Consider the following 9,924-nt stretch of genomic DNA (forward strand, 5'->3'; position numbering starts at 1 on the left):
TAAGAACACTATGTGGAGGAAAATAATTGACTATAAGTACAACTGTAACAACCCCAACATTTTCTGCAGCCCAAGATTAATACCTCCCCTTTTTGGAAAGAAATCCTTTGGGCATACAAAGCTGCTCGTATGGGCATAAGTTGGAAAGTGGGAGATGGAAAAACCATAAGATTTTGGGAGGATACCTGGATGGGCAATTGTTGTCTTGCTACCCAATTCTGGGAGCTATATATCTTGGCAGATCAAAACAATGTTAGTTTAGCTTCGGTAGGGGATGGTAGAGACCTAAAGATCTCCTTTAGGAGAAGAGTTGATGATAGACTTATCAGAAGGGGGGGGGGGGGACTTGTCTCTCTAGTTGAGACAGTCGGTTTTGAAACTGACTGTGATGCCATCATTTGGACATTCCAAGGCAATGGCCAGTTTTCTGTAAAATCCATGTACAAAACAATTAGCTTCAACTGGGCAGGTGAACTGGAGTGATGCAACTACACCGTCAACACCAGATGAGGCTCCGTCTAACAAGCACTGTCAAGTAGTTATTCCGTTTGGCTCTAAGCCGCTGGCCGTTCATAATTCTGTTCAGAGCTCTTAGCTCTTTCTGTTGAACTCGGCTGTACTCTGTTGTGAACCGTAACCTTGGGCTTTGTTTCTCTGAAATAAAGCGGAACATCCTCTTCTCTAAAAAAAATGCATTTGCTTCCGCGCTTTGTTCACAGCTCAGATTTCTTGGAGTTGAATATGGCGGGAACTCCACAAGAAAGTCATTTCCACACGATTGTGCGCGCGTGGTGGTTGTGGATCCATCACAAGAATAGCTGTTCTGCTATAGCAATCGCCTGTCTGGATCAAGGAGTGCTATTGCTTGAATGTTTGAGAAAAATTAACAAGGTGTTGTCTCGGGGAGAAAAAGGCATAAAACTACAGAAAGGCTCTTCATTCATGAGCCAAAGCCTAACATCCACGCACATACAGAAGAAGAAGAAGAAACTGTTCAACAAATCTTACTCCAACTGAACAAAAAAGAGATAAGAAAACGAATGCATTTGCCCTACCAAGAAGTGCCACTATCAACCACTGAATCAAACAATCTTCTTAGCATTTAACCTTAAGTTTACCCTTGTGATGAAATTTTACTCTAGATTCTATATGAACAACCAGCCCCTTGTACGTTGCATTGCGGCTACGGTTCAGAGTTTCAGAGACGGATCACGAGATCAGTTGAGGAAGGCGCAATCCCGGCGGATGTTCCCCTGCGAGGGGTCGGTCTTGACGCCGACGCGGCCGAGCCTGGTGATGGCGTCGACGAAGGCCTGCTCGAAGTCGGTGGCGTTCTGCGCCCACGCCACGACGGTGGGCTGCGAGCGGGCGTCGGAGTAGAGCACCTGGTCGGAGGTGAAGAGCCCCCGGCCGTTAACCAGGTTGACGAAGTACTGGTTGTCGAAGCCCTGCGGGGTGATGGGGTCCAGCTCCAGCGCGACGTTGGGGTCCACCCCCGCCGGGCACGCCGCCTGCAGGTCCGACGCGTACGTGGCGTTCATCGTCGGGTCCACGGACGCCGGCTGGATCCGGTCCGCGAACGTGCTGCAGTGCGCGAGCCCCACCGTGTGCGCCGCTGCAACGCACCAGACCGAGACGACACGTTATTATTGTATACAAGTATAGTGAGATGAGATCTCTGTCACATTGCCCGTCCCGTTCGGAACACACAAATTTTTGTACAAAATAATATTGAAAAGAGTTCTCGCTATTTCTCAGAAATTTTCTCTCTTTGTTTTTTACGATACAGAAAAATTTCTGTGAATGGTGCTGCAGTACACGTAGGACCTGATGCAGTGCACTTTAAAAATGTGTCCTGCACGATGCTGCTGCTGCTACGTGACACGGATCCAATGAGTATTCTTTTTGTTTTTAGTTTTCGATTCGAGTTTCGACAGCTCATTTGGCAGGCAGGCCCGTCGTGTGCCTCAATTCGTGGGCCGAAATTATGGAGGTGGACGCTCCCCGGGTCGCAAACGGTCCGGGTTGGATGATCATGGGCGAGACAGTGCAGGAGGATATAAACATGGAGTACAATAATGCCATGCTGACCTTTCTTTCACGGGCAAGCAAGCAAGGCTACCAATCAATCCGGCAGCAACCGGCACGACAGCCAGTCGCCACAGTTGACCACTTTCAGATCTGTCGACCAGCTACAGTGCTCAGTGCAAGTGTGCAGCACACTCCTAGCACTAACACCATTCGTTCACTGTGATGATCAACTGGTCTGGTCATGGGTCATCTCTGTTGTTCTAACCTAGGGGTGAGATGGTAATGCGTTTTCAAATTGTGCTACGGATCTCTCGAGCCCACAAAATTGATTGCAGACTGGGGAGGAGTTGGGGCTTGGACCCTTTGCTTGACTCGAAAGTCATGGGGCTGTTGAACAAAGCACATGGAAATCTGTCTCTGTACTTCACTACGGCTAGGGCTAGTACTACAGAAGTTGGAGTAACTATTTTCTTTATGAAAGAAGAAAGGCAGTGGAGCAACAGTAATTTAATTGGAGTATCAGTAATAATAATTTGCTTGCTTACCAGATAGTGCGATCATGTCGGCCTGCGACAGGTTGTTGGCGGCGAACAGCGTCGTCAGCTGGTCCAGGTCGAAGGACGGCGGCGGCAGCTTCCCGTCGACGTTGGTCGACAGCGAGACCAGCCCGTCCAGCCTCCCGAGCTCCACCGTGTACGACGGCCCGCCAGTCTGCACGGATCGAGAGCGTTACGCACGCGGACCGCAAATGATGCCCAGAAGGCAGAAGCTTTACGCTTTTCGCAGGGAATCCTCGAAAGCTCGGGCCTTTGCAGGTGTAGATTTGGGGGCGGAAAGGTACACGCGGAGTTCCTGCGGCAGCGGCATTGGTTCCATTCCATCCACTACGTACCAGGGCAATGACGTCCCGGGTGGCGAGGGCGAGGATGTCGGCGCACGACACCTGGTTCGTGCACGCCGGCACGGCGTCGACGGCCGCCTTGGCCTTGATGACCGTGTCGAAGCCGTCGCCGGCGAGGGAGAGGTTGTTGGGGTGGTCCTTCTCCGCCGTGCTGTTCCCCGTCGACACCAGGATCACGGACGCGTCGCATCCCTGGGGGGATCGCAGTCACGGTCACATGGCGAGCAATTAAGCGCACATGCGGCGGCGCCGTCCAGATTCCCTGGGCCGCTCGCTGCCTCGAACTAAAATCTTTGGAGAAGAAAAAGAGAAATCTCTTTGCTGCAAGCGATGGAGGGGAGGGGGAACGGGACGGACCTCGACGAAGCAGTCGTGGAAGAAGAGGCGGATGGTGGCGCCGACGGCGACGGGCTGGGCCTGGACCTTCTTGGACACGGCGTCGCGCACGATGCTCTCCAGGTCCGGGCACACCGCGGCGTAGTAGTCCTGCCGCAGCTGCGCCGCCACGCCGGCGGCGGCCGCGAGCGCCGCCAGGAACGCCGCCAGGATCCTGATCCCGGCGCCCATGCCGCGCTCCCCCTCGCTATCCTGTCCTCCGCTCCCTGCGCCTCCCACCGGCTCCGCACGCAACGCTCGCTCGCCCCCCTGCCCAGCGCCTCGCACTCGCGCGCGGCGGCTTTTGACACCACCACCAGCGGGCAGCGGCGCGCGCGGCTTGGGGTACCGTGAGTGATGATGACGCTGTCGAGCGTTGGGCTGTGGCTGCTGGTGGTGACCGGTGAGGTTATATGATCGAGCGAGCGAGCGAAGTGGTGCGCGCCTGCGATGCAGTAGAAGCCAAGTCTCCTCGGAGTGGGGGAGCCGGGGGAGCGAGTGCACGAGAGTTAATACGCGCGGCGGCGGCGGCTCGCCGGGCGTACGCGATCGACGGCTGGCGCGGGCGCCGAGATCCGTGCGCGGCGGTGGACGGCGAGGAGCGGGGGATCTAGAAGCGGCGCCCACGGGGACACATGCGCCTGCCTACCTCCGCCCGGCGCGGGGCGGCTCGTGCCGTGCCGTGGGCGGATGCGCGGGGTCTGGCTAGCTGGCCGCCCGCGCGGCGAACATGTGGTGCGACCGCAACCTCCACATGGCGCGGTTGGTGCGCGCCTGGAACTACATGCTGCGTGCTCACGACAGGGTTCGCGTTCTGCAGCAGCCGTGACCGGCCGCCAGAGGCACAAGTAACAATGCCGTAATTGACAGTAGCAAGTGGTAGCAGGTAAGTAGCAGCTCACGCCTTGTTCAGAAGAATCACAGACAGGGATCACATGATCCAGAGGAGCGAACTAACAGAGGTTCTGATGTGGTCGAGTGGTACTGTAAGACCAGGAGTATACCTTGTCGCGTGAACTTGCCGTCATATGCGCTGCGCGCTCCGGCTTCGGGAAACTGAAACACTGCTTGAACCAACTCGAACGAACTGAAAACAAGGTCCCTTGTTAGGATCAATGTGCCACTCCAGCACATGTATCACGAGACGTATGGGCGCCACCAGTATGGAACTGGCCGCGGTTCCGTGCACGTTCGTTAGCCGATAAGAGCTTCCGCCCCTCTGGAAAGGCGGATGCGGCCAAGCAAGGCGAGGCGTCCGGCCTGCACCCCGGGGCAGGTTTTCCATGATTGGAGGCGTCCGGAACCGGCCATTGCTACCAGACGGCTCAGAACCGAAAGGTGTGCATAATTGGGGTGCCCCATTGCAGGTTGCAGCTAGCGCTTCGCGGCCAAAAAGAAAAGGCGGCATCTGCCTGGAAAAGAGTTCCGTTGCTTCTTCGAACCTTCCGACGGGTAGCCCCTAGCAGGCCAGCCGCCATCGTGCCACTTCTGGGCGCCTTGCTTGGATCCTAGCGTCAGCGCCCCCACCTTTTCCCGAACAACATGGCTGGCGCGTCAAATCAGCCCTGTTGCAGCTTCCGGCTTCTCGATCCGTTGCGATTGGTAGCTGCGCGCACTATGACTGAGGCTGGCTCCAGGGCAACGGCCGGAGGGGGAAATGACGGGTGTTTTTGAACGTTGGTGGTGATGGTAACATCCACTGGACTGATCCGGGTCCGGGCTCGCCCAGCCAAGGTCCCGACGGCAATCGCCGGCTTATTGGTTAGGCTGATGCTAATCCTAGCCCAGCACCTGCAGTCGCTGTCTTTGTCCATCTCCATCGGTGGATTATCTTGGGTGGCGATTAGGGCGGCAGATAATCTGGATCTCTGATTCGTAGCTGCTGGTCACGCTCGTGGGCCACGGCTTACAGAAGAGTGCTGCTGTGCTGGACTCGTACGGGCATGGGCCCGTACGGGCAGCACTAGGAGCCTGGGGCTCGTACGGGCATAAAAAAATACCGTTGTAAATGGGCCAGAAATGTTGCACAATAAATGGGCTGGCCCATGGTATTACACGCGGGCCCAGTCCCTTATTCTCTAAAAAAAGACTAAACTTTAATCCGGCCTTTTCTTTTCGAGGCCAGTCAGTTGTGATTTATCATTCCCTAAAAAAAAAAATTGATTTATCAGAACAGTCGAACGTACACACATTCCTCACCAAAAAGGTAGGAAAAAAAAAGAGAACACGAGCGCACACGTAGAGCAAGCTCAAGTTGCTCAACCGGATCACACATCACGAGCGCGGCGCTGATCGTCACGCGATGCGGCCTGACATGACGACCTGGGAAGTTATCCAACGGCCGACGCGGCCCGAGATAAGGTAAATAATAAAACGTAGCGAGCGGCGACTCTGGTGATTTCGGTTCAGCTGTCAATTTCCGCGAGTAGTTGCAGGGTCCCCACCAAGCAGCCAGCCAGCCGGGCATCCCATGGGCGGCTCCGGGGTAGACCGGCCGGAGCGCCAGGTCTGCCACGGCACCGCAAGGCTCTGCTCTCCCGCTGCCCTTTTGTGCGACGGCACGCGCGAGCGCGAAGGTGTCTGCCGCGGCGGCTCCGCGTGTCCTGAAGGAACAGGCCCGGAGACGGCGGCGAGGCGGGTTTTGGTTCAAGTGGAATTTGAAACTAAAAACTCTGGTAATGAAAATAGGCACAACGTGTTGCTGGTTGTACGGAAGTCGACACCGGCAAGTGTTCAGTAAAAATTTGTACGCACGCCCCCTTTCACTTTCAGGCTTTACTTATCACGACGAAATACCGTGTTCGACATCGACCTCCGGCACAATAATTGATCATGAGATTGACAGATTCAAATCCCTCTGGAAGATGGAAGGTCCAGCACGCGATTTCGCAGGAGCTCGAGTCTTTGAGGTCTCGTTTGGTTTTTCAAATAGCTGTCACATTGAATATTCGGATGTCAATTTGAATGTTCGGATGACAACTTAATATAAAACTAATTGCATAAATTGTAATTAGAACTCTAGACGAATCTGTTAAGTATAATTAATGTATAATTAGCGAATGATCACTGTAGCAATTAGTTGTCAAGTTATAGGCTAATTATGTTTAATAGATTCGTCTCATGATTAAGTCATAGTTTATAAAATTAGTTTTGTATTAAGTCTATGTTTACCATTCCTAATTAGTATTTAAACGTACGATGCGATGCGATGAAACTTATGATTTAAACTGAAAAAAGCAAACGAGGCCTGAAACTTCGTTCTTTCTCTGTTTTTTTAGGAAAGATCATCGTTCAATCAGCGAACTGCTCTAGTATTTTACTCTACTTTTGGGACCAAACTGCTCCGGTGCGGCGTTGCATACCCAAAAACTATAGCGGTTTGCTGCAAGTTTCAGGTAATTCAGTTGCCACACTACACACTAAAAAAATGTCACGATGACAGACAGCTTGATACCCAATCAAATAATAATTATTCTTGATAATGCTTTATTCGTCACTGTCTACATACATTTGCGGAAGAACATCTTCTGGGCATAAGTGCATTGCTTACACTTCCAACGACCAACGCATGCAACGAATCAAACGAGAAGGAAAGGTGTATGTACATACACATTACCAGAAACACCCCCCAAACGAATTTTAATTTCCCTCTGCTGTCGGACACTCATGTCACCAAATGTGCACGGCAATTCCGTGTGCACACGCACATGGCACACAAGTCCATGACACATGCGCCACTGCTCAGCGCTCACCCCGGTTTTTTCTTTCAGTTGAACACGTCGCACTGCTTGCGGATGTTGCCACGCCTGCCGGACTTGACCCCGACGCGGCCGAGCCTGACGATGGCGTCGGCGAAGGCCTTGTAGAAGGCGGCGGTGCTGTTGGCCAGCGCGTCCACCATGGGGCGCGTCCGGTTGTCGGTGTAGAGCAGCTCGTCGGAGCCCAGCAGCCCGCCGCCGTCCTGCAGGTTCCGGTAGTACTGGTTGTCGAGCTCCGCCGGCGAGGCCTGGTCCATGAACACCAGGTTGTCCGGCCCGCCGTTGGGGCACCTGCTCTCCAGGAACCGCGCGTACCTGGGGTTCAGCGTCGGGTCCGTCGGCTGCCCCGGCCGGTGGTTGTACAGCCGGTCCGAGAACTTGCTGCAGCGCGCCAGCCCCACGCTGTGCGCTGCCGAGAGCCCGACGAGGTCCGACATGTTGAGCCCGTGGGCCTTGAACACCGCGAGCAGCTGGTCCATGGTCTGGTTCGGCTCGGGCAGCTTGCCTGGCACGCTGCTGGCCGTGGAGCTCAGCCCGTCCAGCCTGCCCAGCTCCATTGGGAAGAAGGGCCCGCCACTCTGCACACACGACACGAGTAAGGACGCGAAAGTTAGTTACTGGAAACTAGTATCGTGCCATGGACTCTATCAGATATTTTAGCGGCGCGCGCGTACCATGGCGATCGCGTCACGGGTGGCGAGGGCGAGTACGTCGGCGCAGGAGACGGTGTCGGGGCAGGCGGCCTCGACGGCGTCCTTGGCGCTCCGCACCGTGTCGAAGCCTTCGAACGCCAGGGACTTGTTGTCGGAGGCGTCCTTCTCGGCCTGGTTGCCCGGCGTCGACTCGATCAGCACCGAGCCGTCGCAACCCTGCGCGCAGTATCGACCGTTTTGCTTAGCTTCCTAGCTACGTACTACGTGGCGGCGCTCGATCTGCAGTTTAAACTGGAAAAAAAACAATCTGGATCGACCTCGACGAAGCAGTCGTGGAAGAAGAGGCGGATGGTGGAGCCGATGGTCCGAATGGTGGCCTGCATCTTCTGCTGCACCACGCCGCGCACGATGGCCTCCACGTTGGGGCAGGTGCTCGCGTAGTAGTCCACCTTCAGGGCCGCCGCGCCGGGCTGCGCGAGGCAGACGGCGGCGGCGATGGCCGAGAGGACGAGCAGCGACGGCGACGGCGACGGCGACGGCCTGGCCATCTTGGTTGTTTTTTCGGTTTGCTTGTGTTCTGGTTGCTACATCCAGGCGGGTGCAAAATCGGTAGGTATATATCATGCTTGGGTGTGAAGTGGTGAAGTGTCAAAGCGTGAAATAAAAGACTCCGACGAACAGTGGCACGAAACCGAGAAGAGTTGACATTCGTGACACATCGGAGAGCTATGTCATGGTCCGTCAGTATTGTATCCACTCGTGTGTTTTGAACTCTTTCTCTCTCTCTGGGCTGATTCTTTGATGCGTTAAAAATCTAAAATGGGGTTTTTCTTGAATGGGACATGCACGAATAATGCTGCCCATCTTGGCGCTTAGCTCATGCGTGGAACATGAACATCACGCGATAAACTGATGAGTTACCTTATTCTAAGAAATGAAGTGTGAGCCTCTGGCTAAGTTGCTTCTAGGGCAAGTGCTTGCCAGAATCTGCTGACGGTTCTCACTGTTTCGAGTCAAAATGAGATGCTGAACTAACTGAAAGCATTAGGGGGTGTAAATTGGTGACCCTTAGATGCACCTTCAACTCTCTTTAGTTCAAAATTTTGTACTAATTTTTCAAAATGAGATGTGATTTTGGAAAACTACTACACAATTTTGAACTTAAGAGGATTGGAGGTGCACCTAAGGATCATTAATTGACACCCATAGAAAATATTGATGTTTTTACTGCAACCTGAAGCTCTGGTTGATGATCTACCATGGTTCAAGAAGGCTTTATTTCCTTATCGTCGACTGGCATACTGTAGATGGTTTGCACCACACGGGCTTAAGTAGACCGATGCAAAAGATTCCTCTCAAAATTAAAATCTTCCTTTGGTATCTGCAAAAGAGAGTGGTTTTAACAAAAGATAATCTCGCTAAAAAAACTGGACGGGTAGCCAAAAATGTTGTGGTTGTAATATTAATGAGTCTATAGATCATCTTTTCTTAGATTGCCCGTACGCGAGAATGGTTTCGATGATAATTTCTTACCCTATAGGTTTGACTCCACCTAATTCGATTAGGCATATGTTTGGCTCATGGCTTTCTAATTAATCTAAAAAGATTAGAAATTTGATTTGGGTGGGAGTGGCTGCTGTTTGCTGGGCAATCTGGAGATGCCGGAATGATATAATTTTTCACAAAGTCAAATACCATTCGATTTTGCAGGTTATTTTCAGGGGGACGTACTGGTTACGTTTCTGGGCGCAGCTGCAGCGTGAGGAGCAAGCCAAGACAGCACTTTCCTTGATGAGCAGAAATATAGAGACTATCGCTTTAGAGTTCATCAAGGGAGGGTGGAACACTTTTTATCGTTTGCTGTAAATTTATCTTTGAGAACGGCTTCGCTCTCCTCTATTTTTCCCATTTATGCGAACCATGTAATAATTGGCTGTGTACGCCCTTGGGCGTAGAGGCCGGATGCTTTTCATCCATTATCTAAAAAAAATTGCCCTGGCAGAGAGCAAGTTCAACCAAAGGGAGACAGCATAGGTCTGCTAAGTATATTTACTTTATAACATTGATCAAAAGGTTGAAACACAACACAATCTATAATAGAAAGAAAAGCAAACGCATGTATAACCCCTCACCAATATATTACCTTTATCTATTTCATTAAGCGAACAGCTAAACTGCCTTTTTGTAAAAAACAAAAAGAATGATT

The 9,924-nt window shown here is 52.7% G+C and overlaps 1 protein-coding gene across 3 annotated transcripts; it reads right to left on the minus strand.

Annotated features, from left to right (window-relative positions):
* Positions 1 to 844: 844 nt before the first annotated feature.
* LOC120690010 (peroxidase 35-like) lies at positions 845 to 8,323 on the minus strand. Of its 3 annotated transcripts, none has more exons than XM_039972516.1 (4): positions 8,036 to 8,316; positions 2,924 to 3,124; positions 2,577 to 2,742; positions 845 to 1,615 (listed from the first exon to the last, which is right to left on the minus strand). In XM_039972516.1, the coding sequence occupies exons 1-4, from the start codon at positions 8,264 to 8,266 to the stop codon at positions 1,218 to 1,220; spliced, it is 996 nt and encodes a 331-aa protein (XP_039828450.1). In that variant the 5' UTR covers positions 8,267 to 8,316; the 3' UTR covers positions 845 to 1,217. The 3 variants fall into 3 exon arrangements, with proteins under 3 accessions (XP_039828450.1, XP_039828452.1, XP_039828451.1); XM_039972518.1 differs by lacking the exon at positions 8,036 to 8,316 and adding an exon at positions 3,290 to 3,891; XM_039972517.1 differs by lacking the exons at positions 845 to 1,615; positions 2,577 to 2,742; positions 2,924 to 3,124 and adding exons at positions 6,755 to 7,643; positions 7,740 to 7,934 and having other exon boundaries at positions 8,036 to 8,323.
* Between the last annotated feature and the right edge of the window lie 1,601 nt (positions 8,324 to 9,924).

Source organism: Panicum virgatum, chromosome 9N (genome assembly GCF_016808335.1).
Source record: "Panicum virgatum strain AP13 chromosome 9N, P.virgatum_v5, whole genome shotgun sequence".
Lineage (NCBI taxonomy): Eukaryota > Viridiplantae > Streptophyta > Magnoliopsida > Poales > Poaceae > Panicum > Panicum virgatum.

Coding starts and splice junctions, on each gene's coding strand:
- LOC120690010 (XM_039972516.1), bottom strand. CDS start 8,266: ATGGCCAGGCCGTCGCCGTCGCCGTCGCCGTCGCTGCTCGTCCTCTCG. Junction 3,125..8,035: donor TCCACGACTGCTTCGTCGAG/GTCGATCCAGAT, acceptor CGATCCCCCCAG/GGATGCGACGCGTCCGTGAT. Junction 1,616..2,576: donor CGACATGATCGCACTATCTG/GTAAGCAAGCAA, acceptor GGTGCGTTGCAG/CGGCGCACACGGTGGGGCTC.